This window comes from Topomyia yanbarensis, chromosome 1, assembly GCF_030247195.1.
Source record: "Topomyia yanbarensis strain Yona2022 chromosome 1, ASM3024719v1, whole genome shotgun sequence".
NCBI lineage: Eukaryota > Metazoa > Arthropoda > Insecta > Diptera > Culicidae > Topomyia > Topomyia yanbarensis.
Window position 1 is genome coordinate 73,970,502 of NC_080670.1, and position 26,519 is coordinate 73,997,020.

Below are 26,519 nucleotides of genomic sequence, written 5' to 3' on the forward strand. Positions count from 1 at the left end.
AAACTGTCATCGGTGACAACGCCTTCAGACTGTACTTTTACAGCTGGAATATACACGTGATAGTCCTTCGTAAAGTGCTCGCAGCAAGCAATATCGTTTGCCTGCTTTGAGTTAGTCAGCACGACCCTCAGCCTGTCTGAGCAGACCTTTGTTATTTCGGTCACAGCCGAGAACCGTTCCGTTAGGTCTTTTGAAATCTGTAATAGATTCAACGATTTTGTTTTGGGCCGAAAGAAGACCACAAAGAGACCGGTCGAGAGCTCTGGATATTGTTTGGGTCGGGGGAGAGCCTTAGGAGTCGACTCGATCTCCATTTGGCCATCCGGGGAGGAAGCCATCGACACCGTCAACGCACGGGGTCAGCACCCGCGCAGACGGGAAAAAGCCGTAAATGTATCAAAAAGGTAGATTTCACTTATCTGTATACTCGTTTCCCACGACGCACCAGTCCAGCTTAAATAGCTGGTTATTGTTCAATCCTCGCTTTACGAACAAAAGGTTGAGGAATGTGGCCTAACGGTTAACACACGCACAAAAGAAAATAAAAGTCCAAACCTCGAAGAGGCAGAGAATGGCAAAATAACCTTGAACGCGGATTACTGCACTGTTCTTTTCCAACAGACCGAAAACAAAACACTTCTATCTCGATCGAGCGATGCGTAGAGACTGATTTCAAATCTTTGTTTTGAGTTATTCACATGTCTAGAGGTAATATACTTCGCATTGTTTGAGTTTCAACAAACACTTCGGTCGCGTTAGGGGACAACCCTCATAAGCGACCGTTTGTGTTTATCTTGGTGTTATCCCCTAACGCAGCGTTTGCAACGGTCGTGAAAAAAAATTCATGAAAGTACGAAAATTTAAGTATACAGTATTGTTCTGTGACAATCGATGATCAAATTCCTAGATCAAATGGATGCTCTAAAGTTTGAGATAGAGCAGGTTTTTTGATAAATACAAGTGTAGGTTGGAAAATTAATATTTTGCTCGGTTGTCCCCTAACGCAACATTTTTACCTCTCAGAATCAAAATGACAACCTGATAAACATCGAACCCATAACATTAACGTTGTGTTAGGACTTTTAAAGTATTCATTTAAGTGTTTTGAGCGTACATCGTAGGATTTTTCAAACGATGAGCTGTTAACAGTTGCATAACGCGTGCAAACGTTGTCCCCTAACGCTGGAATGTGTCTTAAGTTCTTTTCTTCTGAAAGCTTTGGAACGGATAATCGATCATCACATCAGGAACGTTAGTTTAGTTGAATATCCACTGCACAAAATGCAACATGCATATCAGTTTTGGAAATCCACGATCACACTGCTTCACGATGTTCTATGCTATATTTTTTCACGATGTTGTTTACAACATTGAGAAAGCCCTCTCGCTCAAGCAATCTAGCTTGGGTGTAGTCCTAGATATTGAGGGTGCTTTTGACAATGTGTCCTTCCAGTCTATTCTGGAAGCGACGCGCGGTCATGGGATACCTGCATGTATCTCGGGTTGGATCAACGCAATGCTTAGTAATCGCATACTTTGCTCGTCACTGCGACAGGCTGAGATACGGAAGTTGAGTATTCGCGGTTGTCCTCAGGGCGGCGTTCTGTCACCTTTGTTATGGAACTTGGTAGCTGACGACTTGTTGAACAAACTCAATGAGCTTGGATTTCCAACCTATGGGTTTGCTGACGATTACCAAATACTAATTACTAGATTTTGCATCAGAACAATCTTTGACATAATGCATTAAGAGCTGTCGAACAGTGGTGTCGACAAGTTAAACTATCAGTTAACCCAAGCAAAACTTCAGTGGTTCTTTTCACGAAGAAGCGAATAACAACCGCGGTTCGTCCCTTGCAGTTCTTTGATTCTGAGCTACTGTGTGCAGATCAAGTCAAACACGTTGGAGTCATATTGGATTCCAAACTGAATTGGTCTGCTCACATTGAGTTCAGAGTCAAGAAAGCGTGCATGGCCTTCGGGCAGTGCAGACGAACTTTTGGAAAGACCTGAGTTCTCAAACCTAAATGCATCTATTGGATTTAAACCACAATTATGCGTCCAATACTGTTATACGGATGCCTTGTGTGGCTAAAAGCTAAACCATCTGCAAATAATGGCGCTCATGGCGTTGACTGGTGCTTTCACCACGACTCCGACTGCTGCTCTTGAGGCACTTCTAAATATCAAACCATTACACATACACCTCAAACAAGAAGCACTATCATGTGCATACATACTGCAGGTTACTGGGCTTTGGAACAGTAACCATGTTGATCTTGCTACCAGTCATACACGATTGTGGTCACAAATGGTTACATGGGGTGAAGATATTCTAGCTCACAGCGATATTACACTCACATGTGGTTTTCCTTACAGGACATTCCATGTGAAGATTCCCTCTCGAGAGGAGTGGTTGTCTGGCTATATGGAAAGACAACAACAAACGCAAGTGGTCTGTTACACTGACGGTTCTCTGATGGAGGGACATGCTGGTGCTGGTGTCTACTGTCGTGAAATGAGATTGGAGCACACAGTGGTCGGAATCGCCAAAAACGTGAACATAATTCACTAGAGGCCAAGCCATCGAATATATTCACAGGGTCACTTTGGAAGAATTGTTTGTATGAATATTCCCCACATTCTGGTAACAATTGAAATTAGGCATGGCTTACTATGATCGAACTAAAAAAAATAAATTTTTATAATAACAAGGTAGAAAGTTGGTGTCTTCGACAAAGTTTTAGAAATGCTCATGGTGAAGAATTTTGTTGAAGAACTTGAGCTTGTAGGACTAAAGGTTATCTAGTTATAAGGCGTTTTCTATGGCAACGTCCTTAAATATAGTTTACGAGATACAATCGGCCCTTCAATTGAGTTTGTCCGGCAGAGTCATAAACTTCTGCTCCGATAGTCAGGCTGCAATCAAGGCCCTTAGCTCAGACAAATCCCGGTCCTAGCTAGTGATCGCGTGCCGAACCCAAATCGAAGAACTAAGCATTGTCAACACTATCTAACTTGTCTGGGTGCCCGGACATTGCGGTATTACTGGAAATGAATGGTCTGACGAATTGGCCAGAGCAGGTTCAGCGATTGACTTCGTTGGTCCTGCCAATTTCGACAAGTTGGATAAGGGAAAAAATACGGTGCTGGGCTTTGTCCGAGCACCGCAATTATTGGAGAGATCTACACACGTGTCGCCAAACAAAGGCGTTTCTAGAACAACCGTGCTCAGTGATTTCGAAAAATCTCCTACTTTTTTCGAAGCTCCACTGCGGCATGCTGACCAGGGCCTTAACCGGCCACTGCAAACTCAACTATCACATGGCAACTATTCAGCGCGCTGAGTCTTTTTCATGTGATCTTTGTGAATACGACTACGGAACCTCATATCATCTGATATGAAACTGTCCAGCGGTAGCGCAATTGCGATTTCGAGTCTTCGGCCGCCCTTATATAGACGAAACCATGTTTGGACGACTGAAACCCAGAGACATACTAAAGTTTCTTATCCAATGTGGTAAAGAGCTTTAGGCTTATTCGCAGGCAAATTGAACTACTTGTGAGTTTAACTTGTTGTTTATTTTTGTTTTTGTGCTGTTATTTTTCCCACCTTTCCAATTCTACTTCCCCACACCTCCTTGTCCTTTCCTTCCGCTCAGGAAATGATGAAAACACACGGCAAGGCACAAATACCCGACTATGTACGAGGAACGTGCCATTTAAGCCAATATATTCTGATACTAATATTTAATTTGCTAACTCAATAGTTAGTCCGGCGAAGAGATAATCGGAGGAATAAATTATTGCGAAGGGCGCGAGGGCGAACGTTCATATTTATCGCACTGAGAAGCTCGGGGCAGTCAATTCGATCTTGCAAAATATCCGAAATCGTCATAGCACGGAATAGATCCCGCCGCACTTGCAATGTATCGAGTCCAATAAGCAAACCCCGGCTTTCGTAACTTGGCAGCTGGAAATCGTCATAGCACGGAATAGATCCCGCCGCACTTGCAATGTATCGAGTCCAATAAGCAAACCCCGGCTTTCGTAACTTGGCAGCTGGTGAGGGTTGCTCCAAGGCAATCGACGAAGGGCAAACCGAACAAATCTGCGCTGTACTGTCTCAATTCGATGGACACCGTTAAGATAATGAGGGTTCCACACAACTGAACAATATTCCAGAGTTGATCGAACGAGTGAGCAGTAGAGAGATTTCAAGCAGTAAATATCTGAAAAGTGCTTTGATATTCTCATTATGAAACCCAAACAGCGTGATGCCTTTGCGGCAATATAGCTGATATGCTGTTTAAACGTCAGTTGTTCATCGAGAAAAACTCCGAGATCTTTTACACAATTCGCTCTGTCAAACGTGGATTCAGCTAGACAGTAATCGAATTAAATTGGCGTTTTTTTCTTCGAGAACATAATGACCGTACATTTCTTGGGGTTTAGGGTCAATGAAGGGTAATATGAAGTAGACGCGGCGAATCCCTTCGCAAAAAGCGGTTTAATGACGTCACCACCTCGGCAAAGCCATCCAGTGCAACAACAGCACGACCAGGAGAAACAGCAGCCGCAGCTTCAACAGAACCAGCAAAAGTAAGAGGTGAGGAGCGCCTGGTTGAAAATACCAAGCTTGCCGAGTATTGCAGTAGCTAAAAAACTGTTGGACGATCTGCACAACTTTGTTGACAAAAAGAGTAACGTGCACAAGGACATCAAGACACTGGTCCTTATGATACAAGGTTACCTCGGATTGGCCGTCAAGGAATGGAGAACCTTGGAGCAGAAAGCGGAAGTAACCGGAAAGGAGCTGTTGATGGCCAAGAAGTCCTTGGAAATAAGGCAAACAGTGGCACCACCGAAAATGGGGGAATCTCACGAGGCGAGAGATAAACTCCAGGGCACGTCTTTCTTTACAGCGAAGAGGCCAAGAGCTTCTCCAGGTGATGCAAGACCAGGAGGTTCCAAGAAACACAAGGAGGCTCCCGGCGTAGTGGTACGGGCAGCGAACGAAGCAGCCACCAACGTGGATAAAAACACCAAATCGGAAGTCGTCGGCAGCACAAAACGGAGGGCGAACAATAAGGGTGAGTCCGAAAAGCGAAAGCCTCTCAAGGGACGAAACAAAGGGGAAGCACTCATAGTCAAAACTAACGATGACTCATACGAGCAGGTACTGCGCGCAATGAGGAAAAACCCGGCACTCAAGGAGGTTGGATCACATGTCAAGAAAATAAGGCGCACCCGCACCGGAGAGATGATTCTGGAACTGAAAAAGGATCCGGAGTCACTCTACTTATAAGGAGCTCACCGAGAAAGCTATGGGTGAAGTGGTGAGGAAGGGACTTTTTGCCACGCAAGCGGCTTCAGTTAGGCTTCCAGTCGAAGCAGCGAACAAGGCACTTAAAATGGGGAAGATCAAAGTTGGCTGGACAGTATGTCCATTGAGTGTCTCTCAGCGACTGGAAGTGTGCTCTAAGTGTCAAAAGTTCGGCCACCTGGCGAGAAACTGCAGTGGACCTGACAGGAGCAAATTATGCAGAAGTTGCGGGGAAGAAGGCCACATGGCAAAAGACTGCCGGCAGGCTTCGATATGTCTGATCTGTGCAACCGAAGAAGGGAACAACCACGTTACACGAGGCCCACGATGTCCGGCCTTCAAACAGGCGGCTGCAACGAAGTCACAGTGGAGGTAACGCAAAACAACCTCAATCACTGCGACACAGCAAAACACTTGCTGCTGCAATCTGTAGCGGAGCCTAAATGCGATATAGCTATCATTTCGGAGCCTTCCTGAGCAAATACTCATGGGTTCAAACACCACACAGCCCCTTGGAAAGACCATGAACATGGTCCGTGCCCACTTTCACAACCATTAAAACACCATTAAATGGTCTCAATAACCCATAAAGATACCAATATATGGTTTTGCATTTCTCAATAGAAAGGTATTGCAATTGCTCTGAAGAACCGACTTTTTAACGGAGGCCCGGAGGGTCGAGTGACATATACCATTCGATTCAGTTCGTCGAGTTCGGCAAATGTCTGTGCGTGTGTATGTATGTGTGTATGTATGTATGTGTGTGTATGTGCGTCTGTGTGAGTGTATGTGATCAAAAATGTCACTCATTTTTCTCAGAGATGGCTGAACCGATTTTGAAAAACTTAGTCTCAAATGAAAGGTGCAACGTTCCCATAGACTGCTATTGAATTTTAATGGATCCGACTTCCGGTTCCGAAATTACAGGGTGGTGAGCACGATCACGTAGAAAATGTCGATTTTAATAAATACTGCAATGAATGTATAAAGGTGAAAATATTTCCAAAATATGACCACATCTGCTTCGATTTGTAGTATTAGGTCACTAACATCCATTCAAAATCTCTTTGGTCACATTGGCCACCATCATCGGCTCCGGAAGCTCCGGCGGAAGTCAGTCCATGCTGTGGAAATAGCTATTCTACGATGACTCTCATCCTCTCCGGGCACCTATGCGGTGGTACTGCCGGTCCTTTTATCTTCGCCATGGCAACTGCGTGCGTGTAAATTCAGAATAACAGTCACATCGGTTTCTCGGAGATGGCTAGACCGATTCAACCAAACTTAGTCTCAAATGAATGGTGTTGCGCCCCCGTAAATGACTATTAAATTTCATCCCGGGTTGTGGTGTGCGATCTCATGGTAAATTGCGATTCAAACCGATGCTCCGATGAAAGCAAAAAAGGTAAATTTAGCTAAAATGTCTCTCAAAGATCTTAAATTTGCAGTTCTAGGTCACCGACGGCCAACCAAACTTTTGTGGACTACATTGACCACCATAGACGATTCCGAGAGTGCCCGGGAAAAACCGCCATCTTTCAAAATTGACGAACTCACATCAGTTTCCCGGAAATGGTTAGGCTGATTTTTACAAACTTAGTCCCAAATGATAGCTATAATATCCCCACAGATGTCTGTAAAATTTTCTACGGATCGCTTATATGGTTCCGGAAATAAAGACTAGACCATCCGGTCACATATGAAATTCCCAAAATGATCTCAAAATTTTTTTCAAAGGGGAGACCCCATGAAATTTCAGAAATCGAATTCGTATTTTTGATGCCAAACATCTTTAAAATGCATGAAACGTCGAGATTTTATGTTATCTCGAAAATTTTTTTTTATAAAAATCGACTATTCGGGACTTAACCGGTTCGCTCCTTTTTTCAATTCAATATTACCGTGGCTGGTTTTTCTTTTGCAAAATTTTAGAACTCGAATAATGATTTCTTTTCTTGCATATAGTTGTAAAGTCATGTATAATAAAATTGTAATGTATACATTTGAAAGCTTTTAATAAATATAATCAACTAAAAAAATTCTAGTGTTCATGATTGAGAAAGGCACAATTGCACCGCTACGTGGATTGAAATAGGTTTTTCTATGGGATCTACCGGACCATGACGATGGTGTTTTCGTGGGTAGAACCCATTTCAAACATTCATGTCCAACCCTATGAGTATGGGGGTATTATAGACTTTACTTTTGCTCGGGTTACCGTGTTCACAGACATGCTCGATAAGCTGACAGAAGAGTTTATCGATCCTGCCGTTAAAGCCGGCGATTTCAACGCTTGGGCAGAAAATGGGGCAGCCGCTTTACCAAGCGGCGGGAGTAGTATACTCGAGGTCTTTGCAAAGCTAAACGTAGAAGTTGCAAACAATGATACAACCAGCACCTACCGCCGTGGCGGACGACATTCAGTTAATGGACGTTACCTTCTCCAGCCCCGGGTTGGTTGGATGTTTAAATTGGAGAGTATGTGAGGGGTACACCCACAGCGACCACCAATCGATCCGGTACACTATCGGAAGCAATAGGCTCCCGGAAGTGCGCATGATCCAATCAAACGAGCGGAGGTGGAAAACAACGAAGTTCGACAAGGGAGGCATCGAGGCGTGAGTACAATCACATCGACTTCAGTGCAGACGAAGTGATAACGGCATTAGCAAGAGCGTGCGATGAAACCATGCCAAGAGAAGGTAAACCAAGGTACAGTCGCAGCCCAGCTTTCTGGTGGAATTCGGCGATTGCCGACCTAGGTGCAAGCTGCCACCGAGCCCGGAGCGTGTTGCAGAGAGCCCAAAACGTCGCGGAAAGAGATGCTCTAAGGCCAGCGTACAAAGCGGCAAGAGCCGCACTTAACAAGGAAATCAATTTCAGTAAGAAAGCCTGCTTAGAAGAGCTTTACTGCAACGCCAACTCAAATAGAGTTGCCATGGCGAAGATAAAAGGACCGGCAGTACCACCGCATAGGTGCCCGGAGAGGATGAAAGTCATCGTAGAATAGCTATTTCCACAGCATGGACTGACGGCCTGGCCGCCCACACCATGCGGCACGCAGTATGACTACGAAGAAGAAGCTCGGGTAACCAACGGGGAGGTGATGGTGGTGGCAGAAGCCTTGAGAACCAAGAAGGCCCCGGGCCCAGACGGTATCCCCAACGTGGCTCTGAAAACAGCAATCTTATCGAACCCGGCTATGTTTAGGACCGCATTGCAAAAGTGCATCGACGATGGTGACATCCCCGATATCTGGAAGCGACAAAAGCTAGTTCTATTGCCGAAGCCAAGCAAGCCCCCTGGAAATCCTTCAGCATACTGGTCGATATGCCTGTTGGATACAGTCGGCAAGGTGCTTGAAAGAGTACTCCTTAACAGGCTTACAATATACACAGAGGGAGAGAATGGACTAATAGACGGTTTTCGGAAAGGTAGATCCACCGTGGATGCCATACGAAACTATGGAGGCTGCGCAGAAGCAAAAGAGAAGAGATAACCGATACTGCGGAGTGGTTACACTGGATGTAAAAAACGCTTTCAACAGCGCTAGTTGGGCCGCAATCGCCGATTCACTGCACAGACTGAAAGTTCCTGACTACCTCTGTAGGATTCTGAGGAGCTACTTCCAGAACCGGCAATTGATCTACGAAACTGACGCCGGAAAAAGAAGTGTTACCGTAACAGCGCGCGTTCCACAGGGTTCCATACTCGGCTCAACTCTTCGGAATGCTAAATACTAGAGGAAGTAAAAGTACTCGCAGCGGAGGCGATACATGTTGTGGAAGACTGGATGCGCGAGAAGAAGCTGACGTTAGCTCACCACAAAACCGAGATGGTTTTGATAAGCAACCGAAAAGCAATGCAGCGGGCAAGAATTTCGATCGGAGAGTGTATCATCAATTCAAAGCGGAAAGTTAGACAACTGGGAGTGATGTTAGACGGCCGGCTAAGCTTCAATAGCCACATCGACCACGCATGCGGGAGAGCCGTAAAAGTGATCTCGGATCATGCCCAACAACTCGGCGATCAGCACCAGTAAAAAGTGACTACTGGCGAGTGTCTCCACATCGGTGCTCCGATACGCAGGACTAGAGCTTCCATTTCCCGACGGTTTTCAGCTTCCCGGGATTCGGGAAATAAATAATAAATTTCCCGGGAAATCCCGGGATCCCGGGAATACAGAAGAAAAATAAAAAGGTGAATGTTTCTGTTCAAAACAAACGAATAAATTGAAAAAAATTTCAACCCCGTTTGATTGCATGTGTATCTGCCCTAAAGCAGTTGTCAGAAGATGCCGATTTGGTGGTCTACACATCATTCAATCATTTGATACCTCGTCAATAAGTTTACGCAACATCAACTTTTACTTGGCTATATGTATAGCCTAAATTTTGATAATTACGATTGGGACGATATACGATAAAATGGGGGACGATAAACTAAATGCTGGAGTTACTGTCCAAAATTGGAATTCGTTGTTCTGATACGATGGAATGTGATCAATTTAATGCAAAGCACCTTCTTTGGTAATTTTGAATTAAAAGATTGAGCTGCTTAAGGGTAGTGTGCAGTTACTTCCGATCAAAAGAGGAAAGTTTATACATGGAATCCATTTCCGTCACAGTAGGATCAGCATCATTTCGAATTAAGTGTGAATCAAAATCAAGCAAATAATGGACGAACTGTGCGGCGATGGATGAAGCCTATTATCGATTTCTTGTTACGGCTAGGTATCAGGATTGCTTGATTGTATCCCTTCAAAAATCCTGCCTGCATCCTTGAAAGCATTCAAAGAGTTTGGATGCGCATGATATTGGACAGGTACAACGTTATGTATTTCCTTTCATACATCGAAAAATTTACAGATATTACAGTTACGGTATAACAAATAAGACGAAATATGCATTCGATGAACCAACCAAATATGTCTACAGACGTTCTAGAAACATTCCTTATTTTAAATAGCGTTTACGTTAAGCATGGTACTACAACCATTCCAAGTTTTGAAACAAACATACATCGATTTTTTAAGAAAGTAACGCAATTCAAGATTCAAGATATTTGAATCAAAATCAATATCAATGAGCCTAAAAAAAAGTCCATTGATCTGAAAATCAGTTGGAAAAGCACAATCTGCATTCACTACTCACTCCAAATGTTTGCCGGTAAAGATATTTCCTACAGAATTTCATTTGGAGAATCTAAGTCTTATGAAATAAATTAAAAATCTTTTCCCGGGATTCCCGAATCCCGGGAATGAGAAAACACAATTTCCCGGGAATCGGGAATCCCGGGAAATCCAAAAATCCCGGGATTCCTGGGAAATAAATTCCCGGGATGGAAGCTCTACGCAGGACCTGCTTGGATGACGGCACTGCACACGAAGAGGAACGCATCTCGGCTGAACAGCACGTTAAGGCTGATGGTCATGCGGGTGTTCACTGATATTTACGGCTTTCTCAGTCTATTGTACTTAAGCAAACGATATATTTATAGATTGCCCGACGTTTCGGCCGTTTTTGATGACCTTTTTCAAGGGAAATCAACGAATTTGACAAAAATGCGTAAATTAGAGTAAGTTCACAATGTCCCCCTTTTTGTACCTTTCTGCTTGCCTTTTACTCACTATTAAACAAATAAAAAATTTCCAGTTTTCCCTTGAAAAAGGCCATTAAAAACGGCCGAAACGTCGGGCAATCTATAAATATATCGTTGCTTAAATACAATAGACTGAGAAAGCCGTAAATATCAGTGAATGTTCCGTACCCAGTCGTCAAACATCTGGTCATGCGGGTGTCTAGCGCGTACCGAACTATCTCGTCAGAGGCAGTCTACGTGATAGCTGGAACATTTCCCATAAACTCGAAGAAAATAGCGAGTGTTATAGGAATCGAGGCATGAGAGAAGTCCGTAAACGAGCCCGAGCTGACACCTTAATCAAGAGGCAGCATCAGTGGGATAACGCTGTAAACGGTAGATGGACCCATCGACTAATTTCATGCCTGTCGGTGTGGGAGAACAGAGAGCACGGTGAGGTGAACTTCCACATGACGCAGTTCTTGTCTGGTCATGGCTGTTTCAAAAAGTATCTAAGCAGGTTCGGCCACGCGAGTTTGCCGTTCTGTATCGCATGCGGAGAAGCAGACGAATCGCCTGTACACGTGGTCCTGGAATGCCCGCGATTCGAGCATGAGCGAAACGAAATGAGAACCATTGTCGGTGAGGACATTAACATGGCCAATATTGTCGAAAGAATGAGTGCGGACAAAGAAAAATGGGACGCGGTGAACAGAACAGTTGTTCAGATCATGTCAGCGTTGCAATGAAGCTGGCGAGAGGAGCAACGACCAGCAACGTAGCAGCACACGGCCTCGGGTCGTCGAGGCACCGATGAACCGGAACTTACACTCCAACTGGAATCGCCGGCTCGACCATGGGGACCAGACTGAGCGTACGCATCGTCGACGATAGATCATCGGGCCACCTGAGAACCGGAAGTCATCCTCCCCCCAGAATCGCAGGACTGACCTCGGCACCTAACCACGGCATCCAACTGGCCAACGTAGAGAGGAGAGCATGTAGAATATCATGCCGTGCAGGACTGATAAGGCGGTTATGAGACCAGCGAAATCTAGCGCGACCAGCTAGACCTGGAATCATGTGAAGTGCATTAGCACGTCTTCCCCCGAAGTAGTCATTTCAAATGGAATCCGGGGGATCAGGCAAATGTCGGACTCCTTGGTGGAGTTTCTAGGAGTAGGGTTCAGAGTTATCTTCTCTGTTCAGAGTCCCTCATTCTGGCACACGATGGATGAAATCGGTAGTATAGTCTAACTACTGAACGTGTGCTGGGTCGGCTTTACCACCAAGTAAAAAAAAAGAAAATACATATATACACACATCCGATCTCGACGAACTGAGCCAAATGACATATGGCACTCGGCCATCCGGGCCGGGATTAGATTGACGATTTTTAGAGTGATTGCATAACGTTTCTTTATGAGAAAGGCAAAAAAATACTTATTGATTTTTGTAACATAATCCCGAAAACCAACATATTTTTTTTTACAATGGAGAAGACCTTTACGTCCTAGCCCAGTACACGTGCTATTGGTAGGGTCCAATCTACCACACGGGGTGCACTGGGGGCGTGTCGGGCTCGAATGGTGACGCTGCCACTAATACCGACTAAACTCCATTGGGCTCCGCCATCATTCCTCCCAGGAACTACCTCTCGGTATTACTTCTGGGGGGATGGCTGTACTAAATATACTCATTCACTCTCACTCACGCGTTCATGCGTCCTGTATGAGGCTTACTTGGGTGCTCTCTCAATCGCACTTTGATTCACTCTCAAACACTCCCACATGAGGCTGACTTTTGTGCTCACCTTTTTCGTTCCTTGCGAGGCTGACTTGTGTGCTCACTTTACTCATTCCTTGCTAGGCTTACTTTTGTGCTCGCCCCACCCATACCATGTGAGGCTGACTTGGGTGCTCACCCTATCACCTGATTCACTCTCGATCGTGCCACTCTAATGTACCTCTGTCACTCCCCTGGCATCCCATGTGGGACATTTTTCTTAGGCCCCACTTCTGACATACCATGCGAGGCTGACTTGTGTGCTCACCTTTTTCATTCCTTGCTAGGCTGACTTTTGTGCTAGCCTCTACCGTACTATGTGAGGCTGACTTTTGTGCTCACCCTTAACATGCCGTGTGAGACTGACTTGGATACTCACCCTTTCACTCCTCTGCCACGCCATGAGGTATCGATAGCTAAGTCCCAACATACTACGCTACGACCCTCCCGTCTTGGCATGAGGCAGTCCACTTATACGCCTATACACTCACTCTTCTGTCTTGCTTCGGGGTGGCTGGGTTTACCCCTTACGCGGTTGCCAGTCGCTGCGCCAAACCTGCCTCAGCATGAACAGACCATTCACTCCCTTTCTGCGCTTGGCCTTTTTCGCTCCATCTAACCAATCACTAGTTAGCCGTGCCCGTCGTCTGTTGCTCGGTTCGCCAGATTACCTGTAGCCTACTGGTAATCTGGATGGTAGCAGCCGAGACTGCGTTCCACTTCTCCACCGATTGACACATTCGCTGAATAAGAGTATCAGGGGTTGTGTCCCAGCCACAGACGTCAAGCATTGCTCTTCTTTCGACGTCGAACCGATGACATACGAACAGTATGTGTTCGGCAGTTTCGTCTACACCTGGGCAGTCCGGGCAGACTGGGACCTCCGCGTGCCCGAACCTGTGGAGGTACTGTCGGAAACAGCCATGGCCTGACAGGAATTGTGTCAGGTGGAAGTGAACTTCCCCATGGGGTCTTCCCACCCAGCTCGATATGCTAGGTATCAGCCGGTGGGTCCACCTACCTTTCGAGGAGTTGTCCCACTCACGCTGCCATCTGGCGACCGAGGTCACCCTGGTGCGCTCGCGGGCTCCCCTATTTCCACGTAGCTCGAAGCACTCCTCATCTTCCCGAATGACCAGCCCGACTGACATCATGCTCGCTATCACGCAGGATGCATCGAGTGATACCGTGCTGTAGGCAGATATCACTCTGAGGCACATCACGCGGTAGGTGCTCTCCAGTTTCTGTAGGTAACTGGTTACCCTCAGTGCTCTTGACCATGACGGGCCGCCGTACCTGAGGATAGATACGGCAACATCTGCCAGTAACCTACGTCTACTTTGAGCTGTTGGACATCATTCTCGATAGAGCCGCAACAGCAGTCGACGCTCTCTTGCATGTATAGTCGACATGGCTGCCGAAGGTCAGCTTGTCGTCTATAATGACTCCGAGAGACTTCATACTTCGCTGTGAAGTGATCGCGACTTCTCCCACATGGATAACTGCATGTTGTGCCGACTTGCGGTTGTTGACGATAACTACCTCCGTCTTACGATGAGCGAGCTCCAGGCCTCTCGCGCTCATCCATTCCTCCACCGTGCTAATCGCGTGTTCTGCGGTTAGTTCTACCTCAGGAATTGACTCCCCGTAGACCTCCAAGGTTACGTCGATCTTGGCCCCAGGAGGGAACTTCAGTCTCAGAACCCCGTCATACATGAGGTTCCATAGCACCGGGCCTAGGATCGAGCCCTGCGGGACTCCGGCGGTAATCGGAACCCTTTTCTGACCGGCATCGGTCTCGTATAGCAGTACGCGGTTTTGGAAGTAACTTTCCAGGATCCGGTACAGACCCACCGGTAGGCTAAGCCGGTGTAACGAGAGCGCGATGGCATCCCAGCTTGCGCTGTTGAATGCGTTCTTCCCGTCAAGTGTCACTAACGCACAGTATCCAATACCTCGCCTTTTTCGTTGGATCGCTATCTCGGCAGTATTTATCACTGAGTTGAGAGCGTCCACTGTGGACTTACCTTTCCGAAAGCCAAACTGGTTGCTTGACAGACCGTCCGTACCTTCCGCGTACGGGGTTAGCCTGTTGAGGATAATCCTCTCAAGCAGTTTGCCAGTCGTGTCGATCAGACAGATTGGTCTGTACGCCGATGGGTCACCTGGCGGCTTCCCGGGCTTCGGCAACAGCACCAATTTCTGCCTTTTCCATCTATCGGGGAAACGGCACTCGTCAAGGCATCTCTGCATAGCTAGCCTGAACACGTTCGGGTTCGCTATGATCGCTGCCTTGAGAGCGTTGTTTGGAACTCCATCCGGCCCTGGAGCTTTGTTCATTGCTAGGGAATTAGCCACTGCGAGTAGTTCTTCATTCGTCACTGGAGCCACCATTTCGGCCGTGCCCGCACTGTCTCGTAGTGCAGGTGGCCAGGGGCTTGTGGCTCGAGACGGGAAGAGTACTTCGATAATCGTTGCCAACCGGTCCGGAGACCGTTCTGGGGGTGAGGAGCCCCCTTTGGTCTTGGCCATCACAATCCTGCAGGCGTCACCCCACGGATTCGCGTTGGTACTCTCGCACAGGTTGTCGAAACACGCTCTCTTGCTGCTTTTAATCAGGGCCGGCGGAAAGCGTGGGTAGTATGGGTAGTACTACCCACTCGAAAATAACCGAGTGGGTAATTACCCACTCGAAATTTTGAACCATTTCAAAAAATTTAGATGCGCAACGCATGTATCTCGCACTACACACATTTGAAAACATCGATGTACCATTTGTATAAACGAACGTGATTTAATGTGAATGTGATGTAAGCGTGTGCATTGCGAAAAGGAAAACAATCCTTACAAATGGACCCCTCACCCTATGCTTTGTACCCACTCGGGCATAAAGTGTTTCGCCGCCCCTGCTTTTAATGTTCTTGTCAAGGGCCAATTTCGCAGCTCGAAACACTTCATGGCGGTTCTCTCTTGCATCCTCGGTGCGAGCTCTTTGCATCCTACGTCTAGCTCTGAGGCAGGCTGACCGTAGAGCTGCAATCTCGGCACTCCACCAGTATACCGGGTATCTGCCGTTTCTTGGCAGTGTTTTTCTCGGCATAGTGGCGTCGCACGCGCGTGATAGAACAGCTACCAGCGCATCCCCGCTTAGACTGTCGGTGTTGGCCTCCAGTCCCAGGGCCGCGGTGAAAGCTTCGCTGTCGAAGTGATTAGACTTCTACCCGCGTACCTGACAGGGATCTCCCGCCCTCGGATGCTGCACACCATAGTTGAGCGGATTGCTAAATGATCGCTTTGGGTGTAGCCTTCGTCTACCCTCCATTCCATGCCTGGAGCCAAACTCGGGCTGGCAAATGTTACGTCAATTCACGCCTCCACTCCGTTTCTACGGAATGTACTAGCGGAGCCATTATGAGCTAGCACAGTATCGAGTTTCGCAAGCGTCTCCATTAGCGCTTGACCCCTGCTATTTGTACAGCGGCTGCCCCACTCCACTGCCCAAGCGTTAAAGTCTCCCGCTATGACTACCGGTTTCCGGCCCACTAGGTCCGACGAGAGCCTGTCGATCATCTGGTTGAACTGTTCTATTGGCCACCTTGGTGGGGCGTAGCAGCTGCAATAGAACACACCATTGATCTTGGCAATCGCCACACCCTCGGCGGAGGAGTGTATTACCTCTTGAACCGGGAACCGTCCCGTTGTACAGATTGCCACCATTCCAGACCAGTCCGATACCCAATTGCCGTTGCCGGCAGGGATGCGGTACGGGTCTGATAGGAGGGCGACATCTGTCCTCGACTCCAAGAGCGACTGCCACAGCAGCTGTTGGGCTGCTGCACAATGGTTAAGATTTAGCTGTGTGACGTTCACGGCTTCTTCTTATTTAACTCACCGAAGGGATACGAAGGTCCGCCCATAGCATGTTTATGGGCTTGCTTCTTAGCGGCGCAGATAAGGCACTTGTGTGCCTTAGTGCAACCCCGCTCTTTATGTCCCTCCTCGCCGCAGCGACGACATAGTTTGCTCCTATCTATGCCCTTGCACTCGTAGGCTTTGTGGCCGGACTCAAGGCACCGATAGCACCTATCCACTGAAGGCGGCTGGGGTATACTAATAGGGCATACCGATCAGCCGATCTTCAGCTTCCCTTTCTCGGTTACCTTTTTGGCATCCGCCTTCAGTAGCCTGAGGTAGGCTACCTGGGTGCCAGAAGGTCCATCTCTAAAACGCACAGAGGACGGCTTGATTGTGACGTCGCATTGTTCCTTAACGGCTGCAACGACATCTCCTGCGGTCGTGAACTCGTCCAGATGCTTGCACTGGAGAGTCATTTCCGCCCCTAGCGACCTGACTTAGGCGCCTTCACCAAGGACCTCTTGGGCCAAGGCCTTGTATACCGCACTAGATTGTGCGCCTCGCTTCAGCACCAGAAGCATTTCTCCCGTGTTGGTGCGTCTCACGGTACGCACATCTTGCCCAAGGGCCGAAAGGCTTTCGGCCGCCTTCATCGACTTTAGGACATCGGCGTATTTGTCCTTGTCGGTTTTTAACCACAAGGCCTCGCCTCTGTATTTGGCCTTCTTCGCGGGCCGCGGTATCGTCCAGGGGTTTGGGCCCCCCTGCCCCGGTCGCGCCGGGTTGCTGGTACCAACGCTCTGCTCAGCGAGGTCACTCTCGCCCTCGCTTACCTCGGCCAGACGGCGTTTGACCTTAACGGTTGCACGCCGTGTGGTGTCGGTTTTTGCACCCTCGCCTGGCGACTTCCTAGGGCGCTTCGCGTTCGACGCCGTCTTGTGAATGCACTTGCCCTTGTCTTTTCCCTTCGAGGGTAACTCGGCCGCCGCTTCGAGCGACGTGGCTGCTCCATAGAAGGTGAAGGCCACTGTCTGAGTACCCGTATCGACCTTCTCTTTTCCCTCCCTCTTGGAGGCCACTGTCTGGGTTTCTCTGTCGGGGGGGGGTAACTGGTGCTTTCAGATGCAGCACTCATCGCTCCACTACTCTCCCCACGGGGGGAAGACCTCGCCAAACCACCTCTAGCAAAGGGGTTTGGCATCTCCGATTGTTTGTTGTTTTTGTTTTTGTTCTCCATATCAAACATAAAAACCAACATATGGAACAACAAAAGAGTATTACGTGTTGACAAAAACATGCTTTTTCTATGTTATATTTGAGTAAATCCTTAACATGTCCGTCTTACCTCCAGTTCTCCATCATATTCATATTCATATACCTTGACGAAAAAAATCCGTACACCATTCAGCGACTAAACGTAATCGTTCATTACGCTTATGCAACCGGTTCGCGTAGTCGCGGATTTTTTCGTAAGAATTGATCAGTTTAGTATAATACCATAAAATGTGTTTTAATTCAAAATGTTTCGATTTATTTTCAGATCGAAGGCCTATATGAAAAAGTTCTATTGGAAATTATTAATGGTAACTTCAAAACTCAGGACGTTTCGGAAAAGACACTTTTCACCTATGCCCAGGATGTGTTCAAAATGAACGAAAAGACACACGATGAAATTCTAAAGCGTGCTCGGTTTAAACCATTGTCGGAAGTATATCTACGAGTTGAGGTTATCGAGGCAAAACTGCCAGAACTATCCAATGAGCAAGGGGCCCCTAATCCATTCGTAGTTATGTACCTTGAAAATAGTATTTCGGGCAAGGTGAAGAGTTCCATTCTGGAGATAACCTGCAATCCAATTTGGAAAGAGTGTTTTACAATGTCAGTATTGAGTAAAACCGCTTATTCGCATTGGAACATCTTTCATCAAACATTTTACTATTGCAGGCCAACGAATGAAAATAGTAAAGAAAATCTGATACTAGAAGTATTCCACCACGAGTGTAACATAACAAAATTAACGAAAACTGTTCGAGTTTGCCGGAAGTATGCCCTTAGTTGTGTTATGCCTAGATCCTCATATCAGAAATTGATTGGAAGAACGAGCATTCCGATCGAGGTAAGTCGTTTAATCGAAAAACAAAAAAAATATCTCGCTTCACATCAGCAACACCTTTTGCAGTCCATCAGTTCGTCCGGATTAGTGATGTGGTATACTTTGAACAAAAAGAGGCGAACCGAACCCCAAGGAACAATTAAGTTGAAATTTCACTTCAGCTCTGCACAGAATAAGGAGAAGGCCGCCGAGGAACACGAAATACTCACTCGAATGTTTCTCGAGTACGAACTAAGAAGCTCTAGTGTGGCACGCTATTGGTGGTCGGGTAAGTTCACAACTGCAGGAGAGGTCATACTCAAACAGCACGCTCTTTGTGCTGATTTATGCGAAATTCAAAAGGGGCTAATTTATTGGAATGCGTATACCTCAGTTCATACCACCTATCCGATAGCGTTCAGTCTTTTCGAAAACGCACTAAGCAAGATTTGTGTGTTTATAAAGAATGGTAGTGTTAAGGAATCAAGTCTGCGGACATTTTGGTTGGGCACGAAGAAAATCCTGCCCTCATGTTTTGCTGTGATAATGAAGCTACGGAAACGTATCGCTGGAGATAAGGACATCGTTAAGACTGTAGCTTCCGTACTAAAGATTCTTTCCATGGTGGATAGTATCAGGAGTACGTGTGATATTGATCTGTTTTCTCCGGGTGATTACGAGTAAGTACTACATAATCATTGATATGCATGCAATTCATGTTTTCTCTACTAACAGGCAATTCAAGTACCGAATTCAGCAAAACCCCAATATTACAATACACGACATTACGTTATTAGCGGTACAGAAAGGAGCAAAAAATTGGTTCGATCAAACAGTTCTCAATTCAACAAAGTCTACCTTTTCGGACGAGGAGAAGCTCCGAAATGCCATTCAACTTATTCAGCTGTTACAAAACGACATTATGCGAGCTACGACGTACTACAACAATGAATTTAAAAGGTAACGCTAATATTTTGAACTGATTTCACGACATTTCTTGATTAACATACATCTTTCAGCATCATGGACATCGAATACACGCGCGAACTGTGTAAACAGCATGAAGCAAGCATTGTAGTCCATTTGAAACCTATGGTGGAAAAAATATGCAAAGGCTTCAAAAAACTTACTATTAGACTTGATCAGTACAATCGGGTTGGTGAAATGGATGCTTTGGATATGAGCACCACCGTATTTGAATTATACATTGTGATGAAATTATTTCTCAAGGAAACAGATAAGCTATTAAACAGAGCTCACCATTCTGAAATTGTGATCTTCCACAAATGGTTCAGCGGAGGAATCTCCCACTGGTGTGAAGTGTTTGCGCTCAAAGCTTTGGCCAGATTAAGTCAAGCAATTGAAATCGATTTATTGGTCCCGGAGATAGGTATAGAACCAAAACAGTCATCGTCTACTGGAGAATTTTTAAACATTGTTCGGCAGTTGAAAACATTCTGGCAACAGTTGGACTGGCCAGATTCAGATGAACTGAATCGGTTTTTGAAAAAAAGCATCGGGGTAAGTCTGTAGGTCACTATGTTACTACTGCCAGTCGAAATCTAAATACTTTCTCATGGTTTTGTAATTATTGATATCGATTCTTAATCTTTTGCATTTTGAATTAATTGCAGAAATGCACTGAATTTATTTGCACACTAGATGAACAAAATCGGCAAAACGAAACAGGCGAACAAACATGGGTGGATAATCTGTGATATGTCCGGAGTGACTGCATAACAATTTTTGAAATAGTGAAAATTCACTTGGCTCTAACTCGTTGCATACAACTTATACGCAATTGATAGGAGCATTCTCTAAAATATTCTCGAATTTCTTTGCAAGAAAAGTTACAATACAATAAGTCCACGAGTGCGGATGTTACAACTAAATCACAGAGAACAGATATCCAGGTTCGAGTGGACAAGTTGCAAATACTTGTTTTGTGATTTGAGCTGATTTCCGCTAATGCGGATTGTGACCGTAGTGATCTAGCGGGCATTGGTTCAAATCACAAAATAAGTATTTGTGACTTGTTTGTTCGAGCCTGGATGTCTGTTCACTGCGATTTAGTAGTTTAGTAATTATATCCCAATATAATTATTATGGATTTTCGGCACAGTTTACTGCCTCCCGGTTATCGAAAGTGTGAATAACGGTGCAATTTAACGACTATACAAAGTGAAGTGGCTTATAAAAGCATTTTTCGGCATATTTTCGACAGACGCGAGTGGTGACAGTTTGTGAAAATCGAATTCCGGCAAATGAAAAAATATCTTTTACTCGCATTACGGGCCGTCGATTCCCGATGCAAGAACAGAGAGCAACCGCACCGCAAAAAATGCGGTGCGGGGAGACACTTTTTCCCGCGGATGCGGTGCGGAAAATGAGCTTTTACCGCGCGGTATTACCGCAACCGCACTTCAAAAAATAATTGATAAAGTCTGCAGTCTGCATTAAAAAGTGAATTAAAACTATGACTTTTACCATTTGAGAAGGACGAAACTAGATTTATTTTCTGAACGAATGCTTAGCAATGTCATTATTAGGAACATCTCTCTCAGAACGTTCGAGTTTTATTTATTTACCCTACAATAGAGAAACATGATAAACATTTAATTGCTCTAATTTCCATAGACTTGAGAATGATTTGAAAAGAAATCCGAATATAATCTGTATTCGACCTATCGCTACTTGATTTTTTACATTTTGGTCATTCAAATATGATAAAACATACTGTTACTAAGAAATAAAATCTATAAGCTGTGTCCAATATAATTTGGCACCATTATTTTTACGACATATTTTGAAAACTATTTATTTTATACTTCAAAGAAAACATTTACAAACAAACCTTTTCATATACATAAAACGCAAAATCCAATCATTGAAAAACAATTGAATTTTACTGTCAAATCCATTACAAAATGCATCATTTCTCCTGATTCCTCTTGGCAATCGTGGAATTATGAATCGTTTTCGATGACATTTTCTCAACTGTGAATTTTGATTAATTTGGAGAACTTAGAGATTAACTAATGACACTACGACTTAAAAACAATCCAAAGAATGCAATTATCATCATCAAACCAAACGAATTTGGAGGAATTTTTTTTTCGCGTGCGTCCATTTTCCGTCCAACTGGGAATATTTTCTACCAAATTAACAAATAATATTTTTCAGTTGGGAGTATTTTGTAACTTTTTAAAAGTAAAGCTTTCGAAGTTAGTGTATAGCATTGCGATTTTTTTTGTGTTTCCCAAAGTCTCCCTCAAGGTCTTTCTTCACATTGTGACAAGTGTCAAAGTTAGCCCAGATGCCAAATTTTGCATAGTTTGGACAGTTTTTGCTTTAGTTGAAAATTTATCTAGAAGCTTTAACGTAGGGGTTAAGTATTTTTACATAGAATCTGTATACAAAGTTTGAAAGAAATCGGTTAAACAGTTTTTGAATGGCAGGTAACACCGCAAATCATGTTTTTTCCACAAACGTTCTACAAAAAGCTTCGTCATCGAGTCGTTTGTCGATATTTTTGCATGGAAAAATTACAGCATGTTATTGAAATGATACACTATAATGTACAAAAGTTTTGATCAGTTCGCTTCACGCAAAGTTTAAAAAAAATCGAGAAACAGTGTTTTTTTTTCACGCCAAAACAATTACCCCTCTTAACGGACCACTCCAATGAGATTTGTGATAATACCGCATCTGTATTCTTTCACGTTTTCCTCGATTTCGGCAATTTGAATTGCGTTCATTTTACTTTGATACCTAAAATGAAGTACAAGAAACATTTTGAAACATTCATCGATTCAAAATATTCATCCGTTACGAAGATTTCCTGTCCCAAAAATCCGAATATCAGTGCAGATCACCGCAGTATGGGTCTCTCTGACAATGCAGTATTCTGGGTCAGTTATCTCCGTTACTAAATAATAGAACACACTCAACATACCTTGATCCCTTCATGATAAGTATACGAAGCTTTCCTAATTTATGGTTTCGTTAAAAACAGAGCTGGAACCATAATTTCCTGTCCGAAAGTCTTTTGTAAAAACATGTTTGTTTACATGTCTATCGGCAACACTACAGCATATCACAAAGTTTTTGAGCACTACGTGAAAACGGTTTGATTGTGGTCAAAATTGGATATATAATCTTTCGTAACACATGTATTACGTTATAGTAAAATGGAAATTTGAAATAAGTCTTTGAGAGTAAGTTTTATTTCGGAAAAACTAATACAGGTGAACGTTTATCTCATTTTTTGCAAATAAGACTATGAACACCTGCTAGCATAATTGACCATTCATAATCGATCGATTGTCACAGTGTGAAAGTTTGTTGCATAAAGTTATATCTCATGGCCAGCTAGCCATAGTTTCGCATGTTGATACAAATGACTTCACTTGCATTGATGTCAATTTCTATATCTAGGCAGCAAGTTGAAAAGGGTTCATATACATTTTAGGGAATCGATGTGTTTAATTTTTCGCACATTCTACTAAGCACAATGTTTTGTAGTTTACATAAATAGTAATGGTAGAATATAATGCAACTGTACATCTCAACATCTATCACGTTGTACGATAAATAACAGGTGACTTTTAAAAGGCATAATCAATCGAAACAAATGAGGTAGACTACAACTATGAAAGATTGGCTGATATTTTGATTAGCGAATAAATTGAATATATTTTTTCGGTACACATAATTACTTTCAACTATTTACGAAAAATGTTTTGAAATTTTTTTGTGAACGTATATTACGATTATTTGTGTTGTCAACCTTCATCACTGACTTTTCATTGCTGAACGATATGTTTCGGTTACCTTAGGCTGAAGAACTCTTGTATGTTTGCAGACAGGGATACAGGTACACAAACCATTTTTTCCGTCCAACTTACGGACTATGTGCCTGAGCATGGTGTACGACTACGCTCCTTTGCCTAAGTTGTATGTTTTTTTTTAGGTTTTAACGACATTCAATTAGCTAGAGATTACTGGGTAGGGAAAGTTATGAAACTTAGAGCCATAGTACTCAAGTGAGAGCAAGGATGTGAAGTAAACAGATCGGAAAGCTAGAAGTGGCAGGGTCATTAGAACAGGCTTAATATCATGCGGGCTCAATTTTTGCCTTCTGATAATGAGGGTCGAGCTTAGGCAGAATAACTACGAATCACCCGAGTTCACTATCATGTGTCCTGATAAAGGTAGACGTATCTATCTTTACCGTGACAGCCGGTTGTCACGGTAAAGATAGATACGTCTACCTTTATCAGGACACATGATAGTGAACTCGGGTGATTCGTAGTTATTCTGCCTAAGCTCGACCCTCATTATCAGAAGGCAAAAATTAAGCCCGCATGATATTAAGCCTGTTCTAATGACCCTGCCACTTCTAGCTTTCCGATCTGTTTACTTCACATCCTTGCTCTCACTTGAGTACTATGGCTCTAAGTTTCATAACTTTCCCTACCCAGTAATCTCTAGCTAATTGAATGTCGTTAAAACGTAAAAAAGAAAAATTTGACTAACATAGTCGAAATAAAAAAGGAAAAAAAAACTAAGTTGTATGGAAAAAATCATTGTAATTTGTGAACTTAGGCGTTGATAAGATCAACGTAGAGCCATTTATCCAAGGTTCGACGCAAAACGAAACTTTCTTCATCGACAGGTTTTGCTCGATTCCTGGCGTATAGAACCATCAGAAGACAAGTGAAACGGATCTACTGAATTTATGAATCCTTTTTGGTTTGAACTCAGACGTATGATTACTATCTTGAAATACCACCTCTATATTTTTGTGCCCACAGGCCAGGCACGTTTTGGCTCAATTTTGGCAACGGAATACTGCAGAGTTTGATCAAGAGTTAGAAGATGAGTAATCAATGCAAGGTCTTGTTAGTTATGTTCTAAATAGTTGAGAAATTGTTTTTGTAGCTAGTAACCCTACTAAGACAAGATTTTGAATCAAATCAATGTAATGGTCTGAATAATGACATTCCTATTCCTATGTCTAAACAGTATGCTGGTATATAGATATTGAACTGACATTTTAATCATTGTGCTAGTCAAGTCAATAGCCTGTGCGGTAAGTATCGACCAACTGCCATGTGAACTATCGAATCACAGAGAAATGACATTGGCTAGCGATATGCTAGTGCCCTAGAAGGACAAAAGCGCCGGACAGTGTTTCGAGTGGAATATGTTGCGAACCGTTTACTGTGGGTAGCAGATAGAACACAAAACATGAAGACATCGTATGCATCAGGAATTACGACAACTGCTTGAAGAACATCTCCATCGTTCGTAGAACGATAAATTGATCGGAATAACGTATAACCATCCTGTAAAAAGGCTCCCGCTACTGATCTGATCCCGCAAATTCAAGAACAAGAGAGAGCAGTGGGCAAAAAAAATCTATTAAATTGCAACTGACTGGAATTGAATTAATTGATTTACTAATATAATTTTTACTTGAAAACCTAGTTCGTTCCTTCTAACAGTCGTTTTCGAAGAAACAATAGATTCACGTAATACCAGCGGTGATTGCTGTAATTCAGATTGTAACGGTCTGGGACCCGGTGGGAGCACAAAATAAATTTAACAAGTAATCAGCGAACCGAAGTTGATTTCCGTTTTGCGAAATTTCACTTTAGCGCCAATCTGTTACCAGAATGTCAAATTCCGATTTTAATTTTGCCCGGCCGGCTGTCGGCCCGTCGTTGGTCCAACCCCGAAAGTAACTAGTCAATCAACCAAAGTTCGCTGTATCACAACAACAATCAATATCATATTTAAACTCTATATTATACCGAAAGCAAATCAAAATTGTTTAACAGTTCTGTTCACACGGCCATGTTTTGCTAGCACAACACCACGTTTCACTGTCCAGCATGCAACATCTAAATTCTGCAGTTCGACGGTCCTTACCACCAAAATCTATTCGAGAGGACAAAACTCCTCCTAAAAACCGACCGCAGTGTAACGCTAGTGACATAATAATGGTATTACTGGCCTGATAACAATTTCACTTAATATTCATCCTTACGTCGGTTTTACGGGTACTATCGCACACTACTGGTTTCTCTTCTGGTGTTATCAAACAATTCGTATTATTGGAGATTTGCGGCGGCATCACTATACATTTCAGAGCTGGGTGCCGAAACTCAGTGCTTTTAGGAAAATTCTAAATTCTTTACTAAATAATCTTGCGTGCGATGAAAATCGCAAAGTGGAAGATGCGCAAGAATGCGACCTGATCGATGCGAGTGTTGTGTGAGATGATCTTCCCGTCCGTCGGTCGCCGTGTACTGCCTGATTCGTTGTCCGCTCAGCTGCTCTGCTGCTTGATGTGATGCGGCCGGTATAATTGGCTGGGTAAAACTGACATCGGTTGTCTGTTTGCCAGTCGCTTTTATAGTCGTCGCTGGTGGCTTGTAGGCACCCGCCTATTTTTCCTCCGTGAACATTTTTGCCAAACAGACTTGATTTGCATTATCTCATCCTGGCGCGGTTGAACAAAAATTGAAACAGCGATTATGGGTTGATTTCATTAGTCCCAAATTTACCCATTACAAGATTAGACCCCAGTCCGGTTTAGGTTCAATTGAGAAAAAAAAATGCTAGGCTTGAAACTGAGTTCAGCTTCATGCAAAATCGACATAATATATTCGCATGTTATTAACTATTGAAGGACCTTTTCAAATGTAACGCTCAATTTATCACAATACGCATTTTTTCAAAACCTATCAAAGTAATCAACAGTGCTCCTAGAATACTTTCAATGACGGTATACATTTTCCATTGAAGTGGTCCCTTAATAAAACTTGCAAAGTTGAATATTTTCATAAATGTTACATTCTGAGGAGTCCGTCA

General features: G+C 44.1%; 1 protein-coding gene across 2 annotated transcripts in view; it reads left to right on the forward strand.

Moving 5' to 3' along the window:
* LOC131677944 (protein unc-13 homolog 4B-like) overlaps positions 1-26,519 on the forward strand; it is a 207,705-nt gene that overhangs the window by 144,659 nt on the left and 36,527 nt on the right. For both annotated transcript variants that reach the window (XM_058958048.1, XM_058958049.1), the window contains 5 exons: positions 18,087-18,424; positions 18,491-18,662; positions 18,726-19,318; positions 19,374-19,598; positions 19,658-20,159. In XM_058958048.1, the coding sequence (XP_058814031.1) occupies positions 18,087-18,424; positions 18,491-18,662; positions 18,726-19,318; positions 19,374-19,598; positions 19,658-20,159 (1,830 nt within the window). The remainder of the gene's footprint in view (positions 1-18,086; positions 18,425-18,490; positions 18,663-18,725; positions 19,319-19,373; positions 19,599-19,657; positions 20,160-26,519) is intronic.